General features: G+C 41.9%; 1 protein-coding gene across 3 annotated transcripts in view; it reads right to left on the minus strand.

Annotated features, from left to right (window-relative positions):
• The window catches only part of STK32A (serine/threonine kinase 32A), a 312631-nt gene that overhangs the window by 129920 nt on the left and 161558 nt on the right, over positions 1 to 21153 (minus strand). For all 3 annotated transcript variants that reach the window (XM_082252874.1, XM_082252876.1, XM_082252875.1), the window contains exon 6: positions 7174 to 7211. In XM_082252874.1, coding sequence (XP_082109000.1) covers positions 7174 to 7211 — 38 coding nt within the window. The remainder of the gene's footprint in view (positions 1 to 7173; positions 7212 to 21153) is intronic.

The following is a 21153-nucleotide window of genomic DNA, read 5'->3' on the forward strand; positions in this document are numbered from 1 at the left end:
GGGGGCACAACTTGTGCCCATTGCTACCCCACATATCTGCAAGTAGTAGCTACCATTGAAAACGAAAAAATTGTTGTTTAGGATGTAATCCAGCATCATGACTATAAAGTCATTGAACTTTGTATCATGTCCACTTTGTTCCGCCAGGGTTTTTTTAATCACTTCCATTCCCTTTTTGTGCGGGATGTTGTTATATAAAGCTTCTACATCAATCGTGATGAGAAACGCTTCATTAGGTATGGTAATACCGTCAATGATCTGGAGGAGGTGTACCGTATCTCTTGTATATGAGGGTGATTTCGTTACATGGGGCCTTAAGTAGGCATCAATGACTTTGCTGGTATTTTCGGTGAGATTGCCATTACCCGATATTATGGGTCTACCTGGCGGGTTGTTCCTATCCTTATGGATTTTAGGTAATGCATAGAACGTCGGGGTTCTTGCATGTTTGGTCCTCATGAATTGCCACAATGTTTGTGAAATCATCCCTTGGTTTAATGCTCCATCAATTTTTTTATAGAAGTCTTCTTTATATGACTCTACCATAATGGGTAGTATCTTCTTATAACATCGTTTGTTGTCCAGAATCTTCTGGCACATCTCTTTATAATCCTCATTGTCCATGAGCACAATGTTCCCCCCCTTATCGGAGGGTTTAATTGTGATTGATTCATTGCTTTCTAGTTCTTTAAGTGCCGCTTTTTGTTTTACGGTAAGATTTTGCCTGGTGTTATCTCCTTTTAGTTTCTCCAGCTCTCTAGTTGTTTCCCTCACAAAGAGGGCTATTGCCGGATTTTCATTTAGAAATGGAAAAATGTGTGATTTTTTCATGAAGGTCGGGCGTTGTGCTCCTGGTGTTTCTTCTACTTCATCGTCTTCACTTTCAGCGGTTGTATCCTCATCCGTCCAATCATCTATGGCCCCTTCTTCCAGCAACAGATTCAAGTCTCTAATAGCCCTGAATTCGGCTGCGGTTAGGTTGGTAGGTGGTGCTTCATTGGTTGTTTTCTTACTGAATTTTACTTTCAGCAATAAATTCCTAGCAAACAAATTCACATCCTTTATTGTTTCAAAACTGTCTGTGCCCCTGTTGGGGCAAAAGGAAAGGCCCAATGAGAGTACTTCCCTTTGATGTTTAGTCAGTATGTGTGTAGAAAGATTTATGATGGTCAGGCCTTCTGGGTCCATGACCTCTTCTTGTGTTACTTGGTCAATTTTTTCGTTTTCGTCTTTGTGCCTAAAAAAGGCCTCTGTGGTTTTTGGCTCCCATCCTTCCCCTGTTGTGACCTAGTAAAAGTTTGATGATGTTTTTTTGGCGCTGTGGCACCTTCATCAGGTTGTGTACTAGATTCCATTATAGTTGGTTCCTCTGTATCTTGTGAGGATGGGTCATCGTTTTCTTCTGTTTCTTTTTGCTGATTTGTCCAGGGTTTATCCCTGTGTCTATACTGATGTTGTTCAGCTCCCGATGTGTTGGCTGATGAGTCCGAGGAATACTGTGGACCTGTATTCCTCGATGTTCGATATGTGACTCTTCTTGTCTGTCTGTTATTTAGCCATTTGTATGCACGATTTTGTGAGAACGCATTTTTGTCTCTCCAATATTTCCTTTCTTTTTTCTTTAGTATGTCTTTACTGAAGTCTTTGATGTGCTCTTTGAGTTTCCTTTCCTGCTCACTGTACAGTGATGCGTTTTTGAGAGGGGTTAGTTTCTCATAAATCTGTTTTATTTCTTCATCTAAGGTTTCCATTTGTCTAGTATATTCGTTTTGCAGAAGAATCATGAGTTTTTTAGAGCATTCATTTAGGACTTCTTCCCATTCTTTTTTCATCATGGTGGTGATATTATTCATGGTAGGGAATATCTGGATTCTAAGACCGACAGGGTTGATGTTCTCATTCACATATCTTTCAAAAGATTTAATGTGCCAGAACAGAGCTGACTTCCGTTCTAAGTATCTCTTTAGGGTACTGAATAGTGCGATAACATCCGATTCTTGTTGTTCATGACCCTGGAAGCTCTTCTGGATGTCCAGCATCAGGCTGTTCCAACTGTCTCCAATCAGGTTCCCCATGGGTGGGTCCTCCGTTTCGGAGGTACTCATTATCTCTCACTTTTTGTGTGGAGATTGGTGGCTCTGGTTATATTTGGTTTACCTCTTTCCTCTGGGATTTGTGGTCCCACAGAGGGGGTAATTAACCCCAATTCCAGGGCCTATTTGGTTTTAAGGGAATAGGGTCCTGCTGATCAACCCTAATGTAAGAATATTATTGGATATTTATATATATGATGTGAAGCAAAAGAAAAAGGAGGCTGTGGATGTATTATCCATCCGAAAAATCTGAAAGAAGGGGGGAAATTTCTTTTGAACACATGTACTAAAATAGGTTCTGCCACCGTCCCTATATGTATATTGTATTGGGGGTTGCTGGTGCCTCAAACCAGATAAAGTGGGACTTTATGGGCAAGTGAGGGGTATATAAGCAATTAACATTGTACCACTCAAAAAGAATAATAGGTGAATAATAAAATAAAATAGTATTTAATCTGTAAATACCAATAGAGTATACAACAAGCATTTAGTGACAATGGTGCATGGGACAGAGGCCCAAGTGTGAGGAAAGAAAGATGATTCAGCAGAATCAGTGACAATGGTGTTATCGGGTGACTTAAACCATGGATTTTTTTTCTGTTTTCCCTTGGATCTTGAAATGGGAGATAATCTCCCATTTCAACATCCAAGGGAAAACAGAAAAAAATCAATTTTATTATTCACCTATTATTCTTCTTGAGTGATACAATGTTAATTGTGTTCAAAAGAAATTTCCCCCCTCACTTTGACAGATGTGGCATATGATGTGCACCAGATGACTACAGATGTGATAGATGATCATGGACAGATATGGTCGATGATGTGCGCCAGATGATCACAGACAGATTTTGCAAATGATGTGCGCCAGATGTGGCAGATGATGTGCGCCAGATTGTCACAGACAGATGTGCGCCAGATGTGGCAGATGATGTGTGCCAGATGTGCGGTAGATGATCACAGACAGATGTGTGCCAGATGTGGCAGATGTGTGCCAGATGTGTGCCAGATTATCACGGACATATGTGGCAGTTGATGTGCACCAGATGTGGCAGATGTGCACCAGATGTGGCAGATAATCTGCGCCAGATGATCATGGACATATGTGGCAGATGATGTGTGCCAGATGATCACAGACATATGTGGCAATTGATGTGCACCAGATGTGGCAGATGTGTGTCAGATGTGGCAGATAATCTGCACTAGATGTGCACCAGATGATCACGTACAGATGTGGCAGATGATGTGCGCCAGATGATCACAGACGTATGTGGCAGTTGATGTGCACCAGATGTGGAAGATGTGTGCCAGATGTGGCAGATAATCTGCGCCAGATGTGCGCCAGATGATCACAGACATATGTGGTAGATGATGTGCGCCAGATGATCACAGACGTATGTGGCAGTTGATGTGCACCAGATGTTGCAGATGTTCACCAAATGTGGCAGATAATCTGCGCCAGATGGGCGCCAGATGATCATGGACAGATGTGGAAGATGTGCGCTAGATGATTTGCGCCAGATAATCACGAACAGATGTGGAAGATGTTCACTGGGACAGATTTTATTGGGACAGATGTGAGACAATTGTGTTTTATTGTGGGGGCACTGTGTTTGGGGGAACTTTTGGGGACACTGTGGTTGGGGACACTTTTGGAGGCACTAGCACAGGGTGATCAGTGAGTAAAGAGCAGTAAAACAGCTCTATACTCACTGATCACCGCCTGCCAGCACCGATATGCTCTCTTTCTCCTCACTGTGTGAGGAGAAGCAGAACCGATCACCGTGGCAACGTCTCTATTTACATCACATGACGGCTGTGATTGGACATGGCCATCATGTGATCAGGAGGGCCAATCACAGAGCCCTCCTGTCTATCTGTGTTGCTCTGTGTCCAGGGGACACAGGCACACCGAGATCGCGCAGCTGCGCATCTACGTGAACTCGTGATCTCCCTCCTTCTGCAGGATGTTCTGGAACGTTCCAGCTCCCACTCGGCCGTATATGTACATTGGCCGGGTGGGAGGTGGTTAATCTGCTAGGATCTACCAGCACCTCTTCTCTTCACTCTCTGCCAGAGTTGTTTGACAACATAGTACTTACCGGGGTCATGACCAAAGAGTGTTTTGCAAAGCAAGTCTCCTCATTGCACTTTTTCCTCTGCTGAAGCAAATTGGATCATGCTTTGCTGGGGTTTCTTTCCTTCCTCTGGATCAACTGTGGTTATGAGATTGTGTATATAGGATTGTAAAAAAAGTTTTTAGTTTTGTTTTCCTCTTCCTATTGGTTGAACTAGACGGACTTAGTGTCTTTTTTCAACCAGACTAACTATGTAACTGGGCCGAACACCCCCCTGTTTGGTTCGCAGCAGAACTCCCGAACAGGGGAAAAGTTCAAACCCGAATGGCAAACCCCATTGAAATCAAAAGTGCCCATTTTTAAGGCTTATACGCAAATAATTAGGCATACAAAGGGTGTGGGAGTCTGGGTACTGCCCTGGAGACATGTGTCAATGCAAAAAAAATGTTTTAAAAACAATTGTTTTTTCAGGTGCAGTGATGTTAATGATGTTTAAAGTGCAACAATAACATTTTTTAATTCCTTTAAATGTAGTGCCTGGGGGGTCCCCTTAGTTTGCCTGTAAAGTGGCGCATCTGTAGCATATATAAAATATGCTGCAGCAAAAATTACTACATTTCTGAAGAAAAAAAAAACGAAAACGTAAAAAAAAAACATCAAATCCCATTTAAAAAAAACAGGTCTGTATGGATTTTAAGGGCAACCCCAAGCCAAAAGAAATGAAAAAAAAAAAACAGCGTTGGGTCCCCCCCAAAGACCATACCAGACCCTTATCCGGGCATGTAGCCTGGCATGTCAGGATGGGGGGGGGGGGGGAAATGAGCGAGCACCCCCCCCTGAACCACACCAGACTACATGCCCTCAACATGGAGGGGGCTCTGCTCCCCCCCACCCCAAAGCACCTTGTCCCTGTGTTGATGGGGACAAGGGTCTCTTCCCGACAACCCTGGGCTGTGGTTGTTGGGGTCTGCAGGTGGGGGGGCTCATCAGAATCTGGAAGCCTACTTCAACAATGGGGCCCCCAGACCTGCCCCCCCATGTGAAAGGGTATGGGGTACATAGTCCAGATCCCGATAAGCCCCCTGACTGCAGACTCCTCTGCCCCAAAGCACCCCCCCCATGTTGAGGATATGTGGCCTGGTATGGTTCACTCATTCCCCCCATTTCCTGACCTGCCAGGCTGCATGCCTGGATAAGGGTCTAGTATGGATTTTGGGGGGATTCCATGCCATTTTATTTTTCTTTAACCGGAACTTTTTTTTTGATTCAGTTGTCAGCGGGGAAGAACATTAACAGCTGATGACTCATCAGTTGTAAAGGACGCCACGGTCAGCTTCACAGTACCACTCCCTAACAACTAGCTTTCACTGGACCCTGATAAGCCAAAGCAGCGCGCAGTGCATTGAAGGGTGTTCGGCGGGGCGAAAGCCTGGCAAATCCCCTGCAAATTCAGGTGTTCGGCGAACGGCAAACACCAGTTCAGTGAATCAGCAGAAGGGTGCTGGGTGGCCAAAGACAGCTGTCATGGAGGAAAGGAAAGCTGCGGCAGCTGTGGAGTTCCAGAGTAGTCCAAAGAACTCCCTTCGGCAATATCAGCGGGAACCTTGTAGGCTGCTTAGGTCAGTGCAGCGTTTAATAAAGAAAATTAACTGGTGGCCATGAAAGCCGCACTTTTTGCAAGCTCTGTCATGTGAGGACTGTGATGTCCGAATGGAGTTTGCATGGATTGAGGAGGAACTGAACATTTTGCAACAAATTCTTTGGTCAGACAGCCTGTGTTCCATGTTGGTGGTTTTGTGAACCACCACAACTGCCATTACTGGGCTCCCAGTACACAGCATCCAGACTGGAGAATTGAAAAACTGCAGTGAAGGCCTTTGGCAACAGTGTGGTGTGGCATTTGTGATTGTACACTAGTCAACCTGTACATTTTTCAGGCAACAATGATTGGCTGAGAGATTCTGAATATGCTCAAGGAATTTGTCCATCCCACCATATCTGCCTGGCAGGATGCAGACAATGTGCACTAGCCCATTTTGCACTAACAACACGAGCATGGTTAGCTGATGCTTTCCCTGGACAAGTCGCTGGGCATCATGGGAATGTTAAGTGGCCACCAAGAACTCCACACTGAACACCGCTGGACTTTTTCCTTTGAGGGTACCTTAAATAAAATTATATTCCAGGAAGCCTCGGAATGTAACTAGTTTAGAAGGGGTAATTTGAGAGGAGTTCGGAAATGTGCCAAGTGAAATGTTGCAAAGGAACATTCAGCCCAGCCTGGTGCTGATTGCCCAAGTGCATATGTTGAATTTTAACGAAAGCCTGGGAGTGGACCACCTTGTTATACCACTTAGATCCTCTCGGTTAATGTAATTGACCCTGTAATAAGCTAATACAAAAGTTGGACATAACTATGGATCGGCCTGTATTTTAAAGAAAAGTTAACAAATTTTCTTGTAATTTTTAGGCACTTAAAACATATGTCTCAGTGTTTGCAGCAAGCAATGAAAAAAAAGTATATATATATATATATATATATATATATATATATATATATAAAAAATATATATATATATATATATATATATATATATATATATATATATATATATATGTATATGTATATATATATATATATATATATATATATATACATACTATACGTAAAACAAAAAAAGGGAACATCCAAACCTACTGGTAATACATTTGTTGCCAAATATATAGCTAGAGGTGTAGGTAATCGCCTCTGTGTATCAGGGTACATGGCACCTCCACATTACTAAATACACTTACCATGGGTATTAATTCCTCAAATTCTAACAAAATTGATTGGAAGGTTTTTTAAACAATGAATGGGAAAAAGAAGAGGATCCATGAATCAAGGTTTGTGTTAGAGCAATGGGCCAGGTAATGTTGATGTCTTTGCTACCCCTGAATGTAATATTGCTGTGTACAGCTATGATCATTTCACCACATTATGATTTTTTTTAAATTAAGCTTACCTTGTTCATCTAGAAGAATGTTATCCGGTTTGATATCACTAAAAGAAGAAAAAAGATAAATTAGCATTTGCTGAGGCTAAAAACTGCTCTTAGATGATAATCTATCTTTCTATGTGACACTGCACATAATATATATAACGACATTGGCTAGCAGTATTGTGGGCAGTGTGTATTTGACACATAGGTTTCATACATACAAATGGCGAGTGGCTCCAGGGTTTTTGACTGATATGGAGAAGACAAACTTTTGATTTTTAAAGAACCTTAATAGGTTCTGTTTTGGGTTCTGAAACCCCAAAGCTTTGTAGAACTTTGGGATAAAGCCTTCATTTTTAGGTCCACATCTTTCCAGATAGCTAGGCCTCATTTTTAGACTCAGATGATCACAGGCCATTAGATAGGCAAGCTCAGGACTCTTTCTTGCTTTCTCTGCTGTGGGGGCCTTCTGTTGAGTGCAAAGTCTGGGCTGGGTGTTGAACATAAAAAAAGTTAAACATTAAAAATTGTTGCTTGCTAGTTCTAAAGGCACCCGATTAGTTATGAACTGACCTGAGTTTAGTCAGTGGCTCGGAAGAGTATGTGTTTTGTTTGTTTTATGCTATGGACTTGCTGTAAAAAGCCCTTCTTCATTGAAACGGTTTTTGCTTCCTGCCTTGCTAAATACAAATGTGGAAAAACCTGCTTGGACTGCTCCCGAGTATCCTGGGTATCTTGTGCGGGATTTTTTTTTTTTTAGCTGGAACTTGCCAGAATGGTGTTCTGGAACCTCTGCCAACCATCTCCTCTCCAATCTGTCATGTAACACTGAGGCCAAAAGAGGAAGTTTTCTGCACAGCTTACTTCCACTACTGGCTTCTCTGTACTAGCGCTATGCACTCAGGGCTGCTGCCATTGAGCTCTGGTGAGTGCTTCAGGTTCCAACCTACAGCTGGTGCAGTGATTCGGGAGAAAGCTTTCATCCCTGCTTGCTGTTGCTACTCAGACTTTGTAGCATGGAGCCAAGGAGCCCTGAAACACCCCCTCAGATCTGTGCTACAGTAGGGGGACCTTTCTGAGCCACTTTACTTTGCTGAAAAAAAGCATGCACATACCACAGAGATCGGTGACCACAAAAGATATGATGAGAGAACAGCAGGGGGTTGTGATGAGAGGAGAGTTGGGGGGCATTGTGATGAGAGAAGAGCTGGGGGGATTTGTGGATTTGTGATGACAGAAGAAGTGGGAGGATTTGTAATGAGAGAAGAGTTCGGAGGATTTGTAATGAGAGAAGAGCTGGGGGGGGGGGGTGTTGTGATGAGAGAAGAGCTGGGGGGATTTGTGATGAGAGAAGAGCTGGGGGGATTTGTGATGAGAGAAGAGTTCGGGGGATTTGTGATGAGAGAAGAGCTGGGGCGATTTGTGATGAGAGAAGAGCTGGGGGGATTTGTTATAAGTGAAGAGCTGGGGGGGGGGGTGTGATGAGAGAAGAGCTGGGGGGATTTGTGATGAGAGAAGAGCTGGGGGGATTTGTGATAAGAGAAGAGCTAGGGGGGTTGTGATGAGAGAAGAGTTGGGGGGACTTGTGATGAGAGGAAAGCTGGGGGGATTTGTGATGAGAGGAGAGCTGCAGAGATTTGTGCAGAGAGGAGATCTGGGAAATGGGGGGGGGGGGGTTGTGCAATGAGAGTAAAGCTGGGGGGGGGGGATTTTAGCAGAGAGGAGAACTGGAGTGAGAGCTTCAGAAGGCAGGTTGTGCAAAGTGAGAGATGTGGAGGGGGGGGGGGATGTGATAAAAAAGGGCTGTGGAGGGTGGGGAAGGTTGTGCAGAGGTGGGAGCTGTGGGGGAAGCTGGGGGTTCAGAGGCAAAACATAGGGGGGTGGTGAAAGCTGTGAATTGGGGTGACCTTTATATGGGGGTGCAGAAGGGGCAGAGATAATGTGGATGGGGTGCAGAGGTGAGTTGTGGACTGGAGGTGTAAGCTGCGGTTGGAGGGGGGCAGAGGTGAGATGATGGGGGGGGGGGGGTAAAGGTGAATTGTTGATATGGGTGCAGAGTGGAGCTGTGGGCAGGGGAAAGAAAAAGTGAACTGTGGATGAGATTGCAGAGGTAAGGAAAGAGGTGTGCAGAGGTGAGGATTTGATGGTTACTTTTGGGGTGGGGGGGGGGGGGGAGATACTTGAAGGAAAGGGGATTTTTGCTGGGGAAATATACAGAGTTCAGTGACCAAGATAAATGACACAGCATGCAGGGTGCAGTGGTGAGAATTTTGTAACACCTTGTACATTACATACATATAGAACAACTATACTCTGCATGCTGTGCTGTATGTTACATATTAAAAGCTTTGGTATGGTACTCCTGAATGCTGTACTCTGTACAGTTTTGCGCTTCATACTCCTGAGCCCTACATTCTGTATGCTGGATTGCATATTACATTCGCTTTACCACTGCACTCTATGTGACGGCCTCTGTTTCATATTCCTGACCCCTGCACTCTGTACACAGTGCTATATATGTTGCATTTTCCTTAGCACAAGGGATGCTTCCCATTGAATGTAAGTACTATCCCTTTTGCTGATTTTTTTTTTCTGCACCCTGTGTGATACGCACTTCTCACAATTGCACAATACACACTCCTGAGCCCTGTGTGTTATGAACTCCTTCACCCTGTACTTTATGTGTTACATATTCCTGAACCATACACCTTATGTAATACGTAGTTCTAAGCCTTAACCTTTTACAATTTATTGGCACTGCTATACTTCTCTCCTCTAAGGAAGGTGTGGCTGGGGGCAGGGTTTGGACATGCTGGGGTGGGGTTTGGGAGTGGTTGGGGCAGATTTTGGGCATGGTTGAGGTGGAGAGTTGGGCAGAGAGGATGAGTTTCTGCACCTATTCTCTAAGAAAAAAAGCCTTGGATATTCCTTTCCTTTCCTATTCTATTCCTTTAAATTAGCAATAGGCTGATTTTTTCCGAAGTAATTACCGTTTTCGGAAACGTATTATTGTAAAACATTTGAAGGTTGTGTAAAACCCAAACATCAATTTCAATATAATTTTGGAACACTTGGTTTTTTGTGACCAGCTATTGACAGGAAACTACAGCAATGTATTCAGTCATCCGATGGCTAAGACAAAGGTCGCTGTGATATACAATGTGCAGAATTTAATTTTTCATTTTGACAAGCTCTCATTTTTCTCCTGTGAATTTTCCTGCCCACTTGAAGTCGAACTTTAAAAGTAAAAGCGAGGAGGACCTGCTGTGTTCAGCCAAGTTCTAACAAATTGAACTAATACAACGCTTAGGATTTGGATTTTATTATGCAGTGACCTGCAGCAGAAACTTTTACAAAAAAAAAAATGTCAGTAAAGCACCACTGGTATTATAAAAACAGAAATACACGCCAAGATAGAAGTATTAGATAGCAACACCCTATGTAAATTTGACATAAATGGAAACCTTGGGTCACCCATGGACTCCCTCCAGGTTTCAATGAATCCGCACTCCTCTCATGATAACAACCTCCATAGCGACATGTCTTCTATGTCATGTTAGAGGACACTCCATCCTCGGGAGTCGGGACAACTCTTTCCTTACTTTTACTCTTATTTTCTATCTTACCTATACTTTCTTCTCCGTCCCCTCTCTCTCTCTCTCTCTCGTTTTTTTAGCTCTACACCCACATATGCTAGAACACCATAATAACAACTCCCTCTTTAACTTCAGCACAGAATACCCTACTATAGATTTTATCAATGTACCTTAGCATGGTATCGCCGATGTATCGTGACTCCCTCTTTAGTCAAATGGGGCGCTAATCTTAACTTTAGACCCTGCTAGGGGCTCTGCGGTCTCACTTTCCCCATGTCACAGATTGCTTCCACTAGGGGTGCTCGGGGACAGGGGACTAGTCTGCAACGTACACCCTCAAGTCTTGGTTACATACCACTTTGCCTTCCTACATATAAGCTGTCATGACCTTGTAATGATTGTGTAACCATGCATATCTAAGCAATAAGTTATGGGTGTTGTTGTAAACATCTTTGTTACACTTGTTCTCTTTGAAATTCCAATAAAATTCTTTTAACAAAAAAAAAAACAGAAATACTGTTAAGGTATAAATAAAAGGCTAACTCAAGACCAGGTGATGAAGAATAATACAGCCTTGACCCAGGTGGGTAGCATATATTTCAGAATCTTGTCTTGTAGCGGTCACTCTAGGTTAAATTGGCAAACATTGCTCTTTTCTGACAGATTTCATAACTTCCAAAATTCCAGGTTTTGGTGGGATTGCCTACTTTTCAGAAATCAACAAGAATGACTCAGGTGACCATGGTCTGGTCAAAATCTTTTCAAATGCCAGTGGGAGCCTAAATGGACAAGGTACCAGCTTTACTTTTAATCATTTTGAAACGGAAGAAGGTGCACGTTTCTCTGTTGTAGTTTGTAGCCTGGACACAGAAATCCCTATTCAATCTAAAAAAATGACTTTAAAGAGTAACTCCGCTTTTGTTGAGAAAAAAAAAAAAAACATTCCCCTCTGGGTGATCTATGTACAGTGCAAGGATTTTAACAAACTGTGTTGCAGATTCCTACCTTTCGTTATTCTGAAGAAATAGATGTCCAGGTGAATCTAATGGCAGTGTCTTTATAATTATCAGTCAGCTGCTGCACCCGTAGGGCTCTAATGAGGGAAATTACAGAGTCTGAATCCCTTTAGGCCCCTTTCACACTATCCGTCCGTCCGTTTTTCTCAGCGGAGGATCGAGCTGCCAATCCCCCGCTGAGCAGAAGGATGACAGCTCTGTCTCCGCGCTGTGTGCGGAGACACAGCTGTCAGTTCCCCATGCATCTCTATGGGGGAAATCGGATGGGAACAGACCGTCGGTCTGTTCTCATCCGATTCCATCCGATTCGATCCACTGGACGGATAGAAAATAGGGTTTCCATCCGAGTCCAGGTGAATCTAATGGCAGTGTCTTTATAATTATCAGTCAGCTGCTGCACCTGTAGGGCTCTAATGAGGAAAATTGCAGAGTCTGAATCCCTTTAGGCCCCTTTCACACTATCCGTCCGTCCGTTTTTCTCAGCGGGGGATCGAGCTGCCGATCCCCCGCTGAGCAGAAGGATGACAGCTCTGTCTCCGCGCTGTGTGCGGAGACACAGCTGTCAGTTCCCCATGCATCTCTATGGGGGAAATCGGATGGGAACAGACCGTCGGTCTGTTCTCATCCGATTCTATCCGATTCGATCCACTGGACGGATAGAAAGTAGGGTTTCCATCCGTCCAGATTTGACGGATCAGATCGGATGTCAGCGGACATGTCTCCGCTGACATCCGATCCCCCATAGATATGCATGGGGGGACCGTTCAGATCCCCCAAAAAAACGGACAGGCGGATCTGAACGGTTCGCCTGTGTGAAAGGGGCATTAGATGTGAGTTTCCTTGGAAGTATCTTACCAAAAACTACAGGGGATACCAAAAATGGGGGGCATTCTGTTCACACTGTATTCTGTGTACAGAACACCTCCAGGTAGCTAAATTGCATCGCATTTTACAGAAAATTACAGAGCTGCAGACTGAAAAGGAAAAATCTTTTTAATAACATTTAATTATAATATGACTTCTGTCACAAGTGTTTATGCCAAAAATATATATTTTTTTATTCACTTTTATTTCGCATGAAAGTTGAGTTACCCTTTAAACATTTTTCCCTGAGAGTACAGGACTAGTGTTAAATCAGATTGTTTTAGCAACACTCAGGATGTTTGCTTTTAGATGGTAATTATGAAGTGTAGCATATTGTGAAATTACTACTTTTGGTATATAGAACAATTAGAGCTGGAAATTGTAGTTGCTGTAAGGACTGTTGTTAATAACCACGGGCCCCATACAGCCAACCTGATAGGGTCCCCCAAATAAACACAGTTTACTATGCTTCAGTTATGAATGAATACAGTGAGTGATCCGTACCGATTATTCATTGTGTTCATTCAGGAAAGGAAGAGGCTTGTAAATTTCATATTTGCCAGACCCTTCTTCCACTGTCCGTCTTGAAGGTTCCTATTGTGTGCTTGCAGCTGCCAGCAGGAAGAAGCAGAGGGAAGCTGTCAGACTGTGGTGGTCACACATGGGGGCCTGGGGAGCAAGGGGAAATGTATGGTGATTGGTGCGACGGGGGGCATTTACTAAAACTGATTCCCTGTATTGCTCTCTCTCTGTAGCAGCTAGAAGCTGGCGTTGGGGAGAGGAGAAGAAGCCAGCTTTTTAGCTGCCAATCACCCTCCCTGCCCAAATATGATTTACCCTGCTGCCTGGGCCCCATACAGAAGGACTGGTGGTACCCCCTTATCCACTGCCCTGGTTGGTCTATACAGAATTTTCTTTCCTGTTATAAGACTAAAACCGTAAATCACATATAAAATACTTATTTTTAATCCTGTTTTCTATAAGTCCTTCATGTATTTCAGAATATGGCATGCTATCACTCACTTAAAACTACATTTGCTTATGTGGGATTAACAAAATGGCACATACCTCATACCCTCCACCCTCCTTAAGACATAACCCCTGCTGGCCACAGCGGTGGATTTTTCTCAGCCAGTGCACTGACCCTCTAAATATTGCCCTGTAAAATGTGTATTTCTGCATTATAGGTGAGCAATAAAGTAATGCTTTTGCTTTATTTAAAAAGGATAAGCCCACTGATCCTTAAAGTCTAAGAAAGCTGATGTATCCCAGCATGACTTAGACACATAGCAATTTTCTACTATAAAATCCACAGTGTGAAAAAATGTTGGCATCACCCTCAGAGAACTGGATTAAATTTACAGAAATATTAGCAACTGTTGAGGTTGGAACATCATTGAAAAAGTCATAATCAGCGTAACTTTCCCACAAGATGAATTGCTAGTTTAAGACAATGGTGAGATGATCCTTTTTCTTAAGACCCCCCCCCAAAAAAAACCTAGATTGCTTTCTTAAAGCGTATGGATGGCCGCGGATAGACTACACTAGACACAATTGGTTGCCCAAATGAGGAAGAGGTGATCAGCTGTGTGGGATGTTATAAACAAGTTACTATTGTTTCCTACAAGATCAGACCAGCCCCAGAGGAGCATAGAAGCCTTTCCCTCATCTCCCTCCACTGAACATGCATACTCCACAAGCTGTCCATATACCAGAAGAACTTCATTCAAGCATTTGTACAGAAATTCTGAAAAATTGTACATGAGAGCATTACATTTTACTGTCATTGAGTCAAATAAGGTCCTTAAAATTGTGTCCAGCCCTGCTACTTGAATAGAATCCCAGACATAGGGGGAAAGGGGGTATAAAATTGTATATATGGGGCCGACCGACAGCTCCATATTTGAATGGATACACGGAACTGCAGCTCAGCTTGGGTGCCCCCATAGCAAGCTGCTTGCTGCGGGGGCACTCAAATGAAGGGAGGGGCCAGGACCTGGTAAGAGGAGGAACGGGGCTACCCTGTGCAAAACAAACTGCATAGAGGAGGTAAGTATAACATGTTTTTTATTGTGGCAGAAAAAAAAAAACAAGACTTTGCAGTCACTTTAAGGCCCCTTTCACACAGCCGTTCCAATCAGGGTTGCCTATCAGTTTTTCAGGTGGACCTGATTGCATGGTCCATTCACCCCTATGGACCCGTGAGTGTAAATGGACTTGTATCCTACAAATCAGAGTCCACCCCATGTGAAAGGGGCTTAATGCTAAAGAATTGTGCATCAGAGCATTAAAGCGGTTGTTTGGTCATTTTTTGAAAAATTAAAGTCAGCAGCTACAAAAACTATAGCTGCTGACTTTTAACAATAGGACACTGACCTGTCCCAGGATCCATCAATATCCTGATCGGGTTTCTTTACTGGGCTTTGGTCCCCAGCGTCGGCATACTAACTGTGGGCAGCTGGCTGTGACTGCTTGTGGCTTCACAGTCGTATGCTCACTGCACATGCTGAATGGTCCCACAACTTTCTGGGACCTGTGATGTGTTCCAGAAGGCTGTGGGGGAAGGTGAGGGGAACTTCTGCTCAGATCGTTGCGGCGATCTGACCGGCAGTGGGTAGGCGGATACCTATCAAAACCAAGTGAGAAGAGAAACAGGCGCCACTGTAATAAGCCAAAGGTTTTTATTGCACAAAATTACATAGTAACTTACACAGAAGTAAGCTCCAGTCCATGTAGCAGCACCCCCAGCCGCACGATCCGGCCGTCCACCGGCCCGGAGGTGACGTCACAGGAAGCTGGTCCAAGGAGCTGGTTTCACCGGAAGCCGCAATGGAACGCAGGCTACCGGAAATGACGCAACGCGTTTCGGAGCATGCACACTCGGCTCCTTCCTCAAGCGTGAGCGGCCGCCACCTGAAGTCAGGTTTAAGTAAGGCGGCCTACAATCAGTTGTCATGGAAATAAAAACAAAGCGACGCGATACTCAGCGGGACCGGCTACGAGGCCAGCCTGGCCGGAGAGTACACACAACGCTCTAGATAATACAATGGGCTGTTGGAACTGGGGCTTCTTTTGTATAAAAACAGCAATTATTAAAAGACAATAACACACTTCCAACATATTATAACAACATGTATAAATATATGCGTCATCTAAGGCAGATGCGTTTTGACATAGCTATACCATAGCAATTGTATCTATACAAAGAAAAAAGTTTAAAAAGAAAAAAAGAAAAAAATATATATAATAATAAAATAAACAAAGAAAGAAAAGAAAAAGAAAAAGCTGCCCTATTACAATAAACAATAACTGATACCATGGGCTCATGAATAAAATCCATAGAATTTATACAATTTATACCATGTGCTCACAATAAAAATTCATATTCCCATTGTATGTAGGAAATTGACGCATATCTTAAGGGGGACTTATTATATGATTATGAGCATAAATATCGCATAGAGGTGTGCAAGGTGCCTATGAAAAACACACCTACACTCAACATTTTAATATATTTAAAAGAATAAAAAGCTATAAAAACTTATTAAATATTAAAAAATATATCTATATATATATATATATATATATATATATATATATATATATATATATATGTTCGTGTAGTATGTAAAAAGAGGGTAAGACTTGCCATGGTGATGGAGGAAATGTCTGGGGACGCTATGATGGTCTTTGCCCTCCTGAATATAGCGTCGATGCTGACCAAAACGTGCTCTAAGAGTCTGTATGGTCCTGCCAACATAGTGCAGGCCACATGGACATACCAAGCAGTATACCACAAATTCCGAGGAACAGGTATGGAATTCATTAATCCCATACCTGTTCCCCCCAACCACGAACTCCTTCTGTCCATGCTTCACATATAGACATGTCAAGCATTGTAGTTTACGGCACTGGTACACTACAATGTACCCGTGCTGCTACATGGACTGGAGCTTACTTCTGTGTAAGTTACTATGTAATTTTGTGCAATAAAAACCTTTGGCTTATTACAGTGGCGCCTGTTTCTCTTCTCACTTCTGCCAGCGGAATTTTCGGAGTTTTTCCTGCCAGTTCTGCCTTGTACCCGGCCATCCCGGACAGTCCACACCAAGAACTTGGAGACATCCCCTGCGCCCCCCCCTTACTGCGGTGGATCCCCCCTCCTCTTGTTTGGTCAGAAGCGCCCAACATCCATTTCCTATCAAAACCAGGTGGTTCTCCCCCTCAAAAATAAAGTGCCAAATTTGTAGGAGGAGGGGGCAGGAGGGAAAAAAAGTGGTACTTCCCCTTTTAGGTGAAGTTTCACTTTAAGTCTTGCTATCATTTAGTCCTAGAACATTCACATTACAATATGTATAATTTTTCTGAAAGCAAACCACATTTAGAATCATGTTTGTTTGAAAAAAATGCTTTTATCCAACTTCGCATTTTCTAATTACTACGGTTACACTTCTCATACACAGGTTATTAAAAGATTCTGTGCAAGCATCTTTTAAATAAAGTTTTGGCCTGTAATAGAATTGCTGTCTTAATAAGGAAACAAAGCATACTGTCTTTACTGTCTTCATGAATAGTAAGACCTACACATGATCTGCCTTCAGGATTCACTTGAGTAGACTTACAAGACATTACCTGGAATAAATAGGCTCATTACATCACTTTTCAACTAATGTCTTGATCCTATACACCAGAGGCTGCAATGCGATACTTTAAAATGAACAGCCCATTGGTCTGAAACTAATGATCACCTGAGAAACCCCTGATGTTAACTCATTGTGTCTCAGCCAAGGGAACTATGAATAAGGTGAAAGTAGCATATGTTAAAGGAGAAACTTAAATATGAAAAATAGTATATTGTTTTAAAATGGAGCAATTTAATTCTGTAATTTAATAAATGTTTAACCTTTTCCAACTTCCATGGAATGAGTATAAGGCAATAAGCAGCCCATTTACTGACACCAATTTTTTTTTTTTTTTGCCTAACTAAGGCTACCCATTTGTGGAGAGAATTAAATTCCTGCAGGAAATGTTGCAGGAAAGAAATTTGCTTGATTTTCCATCAACACAGACAGTGCTGACAGAGGAATCCCTCCTACGGGGCCTGATTGTCTTCTTCCGGTGAGGGATGCCGTCCCTGTGATTATCGCTAGCAGCTTTATCAGCCCTAGTGATAAACGCAAGAGAATCCGGCAGACTGGTTGCACCCAAGTTGATTGATTGATCAACTTAGTATATTCAGCATGTCTGGTAAAGGTTTGAATCTCGACCCCGTTCCTGCTGAACCGATTGAGATTCAAACCGTGTATGGCCAGCCTTACTAAAGGAGTTGAGGACCTTTACACAATCAGTTGTGTGAATATTCACTTTAATTACCCAATCAAATGGAGATGAAAAAATAAACAGGAATTTTCTTTTCACATGATTGGATAATTGAAGTGACTTTTTACACAGTTTAGTTTAGAGTATGAAGATTCTCAGCTCCCTTAGTAAATATGCCTCAAAGAATCTGTGCATGTCCAACCCACTACAAGCCATATTCTGATAATCTACTCTGATGGCTATTCGACGGATTGGATTCTAAATTTTCTCTTCCTGGTGAATAATTGCAATCTTTCTGGCATGTAATAAATAATTAGGATCTTACTTAACCTGGCATTTGTTCAGAAGGTGGTCGAAAGCAGGTCAGAAGAAGACCAGAAGCAACTGTTAAGGAACTCTGATCTCAGACACAACTCAAATTGATCTCAAATATGCATTCTTATTTAGAAGCAGAGTATGCTGGAAATTGAGGGCAGGTTTCTTCTCCCTTTGTGATGTAACAGTCCACATAAGGAGTAATATAGGTGTAGGACACTTTGTGAGTGGCACACAAATCAACTGGTAAACAATTGAAAAGTCCCAATTACCAGTTCACAAGTAGACCAATCCGCTCAGTGGGATAAATCAGAAATCAGCCTGACTCACGCAAACCATTCAGGTGAATACATCCATTTGTAAACAATCCAGACCCACTGTAAGCAAAGTTAACTTTCAGTGAAATAAGGGATAAATCACTGTTTTTAATCCCCAGTAAGTATATCTCAACCCCTCTAGTTATTTGAAAGACTAACTGCATTTGAATAAATTGCTTTGTTTAAAAGGCAAACACAAAACATTTTGTTGTCACGTTTTAATTATTCCCATTTGCAATTTAAATCTTTAATCAATTCAAAAATTTAATTAAAATTGTAATTTTTAATGCAATTTAATATTTCATTCGAAAATAAATTAAAAATCTAAAAGAGAACCTATTTACACTCTGTTAAAAAAAAAACAAGTTTCATCAGGACTTCTACTTTAAGGATTGATACAGGTGCCACTAATTTTGTAAAGTGGTCATAAACGGAAGATATTTACCAGACTAGCGTTGTTTAGGGCTAACTGAATTTTTTTCATTTCTAAAACCTCCAATTGTTATAGTAAAATGTATATGGAACCCCAGACTGAATTCTTACAGATAAAAGGAAAAATATTTAATAAAACATAAATTCCTAAAATAAATAAATAAATAAATAAATAAAAAAAATGGCTGTGATTTCAATTTATACCTCAATGAATAATTAAAGTTCATGCTATTTAATGTTCCCTGTGGTGCATGTGGTAGAGGTACTTCTCACCATAAGAGACAAATACACTGGTCCGTAGTTTTTAAAAAAAATATATAGTCATTTTACACATGCACTTTGTTAAGTGCTTCTTCTGTATGTGAATGTATTAGAAATGTCTGAGGTGTGATAGTCCCTCATTTTGCACCCAGTGAGGCAGCACGCAAGTCAGCCAAGCTCCAAAATACAGGGTGGTAATGAAGAGATTGAGTTAATGGCTTCAGCCTTGCAGCTGTTCTCAGGCTAACAAATAATGTATGAGTGTCTATTACATTCTCTGCACACCGCTAACTGCATTTTGGTGTTTTATTGACCATGTGACATCGAGAATTGGGGAAAGAACTCAACTTCTTCTTTACGTAATGAAATTAAAGCTAGATTAAGAAGAGAGCATAAATGAATAACATTCACTGTAGCAAATTACTTCCAACCACAAGCACAATTCACCAGCCAAATATAAGAAAAAAAAAAACTGTCATTATGACACTGCACCCTATCTATTTATTGTTGAATATGTGTTCTTACATCAGTTTTTCCCCTTTCAGGTTAAAGGTTTTAAAGAAATTACATTCTCATATTTGAATACATAAACCTTTCATTTCATAATTCTGATATGTGCCTGCTGTAGCATGTCCTTGTATAAAAAATGATCCTGGTTACTTTGTATTGCTTCCTTTGTGTAAAATCCCCGGTGTTCCTTTCAGTCCCCTCTGCTTTCCTATCAAACACTGATTACACTAAGTAGTAGCACAGCATGGTCAGTTCTCTAGCTGTGTAGGAACTCAGCCTGCTCACCTCCAATGGTCAGACTTGTGCTGATACACCCTCTAACACAGCCATTCACTGGGAAGATCAGCGTTCTGATGTCCCTTCCCTCAGCACCACCTCTCTAAGATCTTTTATGCAGCTGAGCATTTTTTTATATGCATGCACAAATGTTTTTGCCTTTTATTTCTATTTTAAACAGAATGGTTTGTTTTAAAAGCTGAGGGTTTACATATACTTTATTAGTTTAAGATGTTAACTCATTCGACCAGAAATATATAAAAATGTTATCAATTAGGATTAATGCTTTAGTGAAAAAGTGAAAGTGATTAATGTTTTAATGAAACCTTGCATGTGTTGTAAAATTTATTGTATATGCATATGGGGGAAACCTTATTTGTTCATTATATACTGCTTAGTATTACTGCAAAGTGACTGTACCTTACTGCTACTTTCTATCAGCACCTATCTGTTTACTGGTCTGGGCTGATATGAAAAAAAAAGGCAAACAACTTAATATGCCAATTAAATATCTATGGGGAGTGGTTTTTCCTTCCAAAGGATCTGCATTTTTGTCTATCCATTCCTAAGATTAACACAGTTCTTCCACATAGCACACCAAGATGGATGACACCACTTTCACTATTACAATAATAGACTGTGTAAGGAATATAATAGTGCTCTCGTCATGTGCCAGTAATTCTTAGCGACAGTAACAGGGTATGTTCTTAATTTTTTATTTCATTTTGGTTTAATGAAGATCTATGTGGTATATTATTGTTGTGTATATTGGATGCCAAGGTATTGGGGTTATTCATCTCCTTCCAAGATTTGATGCCCCAAATACATTGTAAATCTCTCTGTTGTTTGTTTGCATTTTTTGGTACTTCTTTGTTATGGGGCCACTCTTGCACGCAAACATGCTTATTTTGAGGTTTGTCCTTGTTGCCAATCTGTTTTGGGACATCTCCACATCTCTGCCTGGCACGGGTAAGCCCCTCCTCTTTTGGAGGGGCTATGTTATATGCAAAGCGTTTGGGGAAGCAGTCCTCATTCTCACTTCTCATGTACAACCCGTGTCGGTGGCCATTAGTCCTCCCCCCATCTCCTCCCTGACAG

This window comes from Pelophylax lessonae (assembly GCF_965119305.1).
Source record: "Pelophylax lessonae genome assembly, chromosome: 4".
Taxonomy (NCBI): domain Eukaryota; kingdom Metazoa; phylum Chordata; class Amphibia; order Anura; family Ranidae; genus Pelophylax; species Pelophylax lessonae.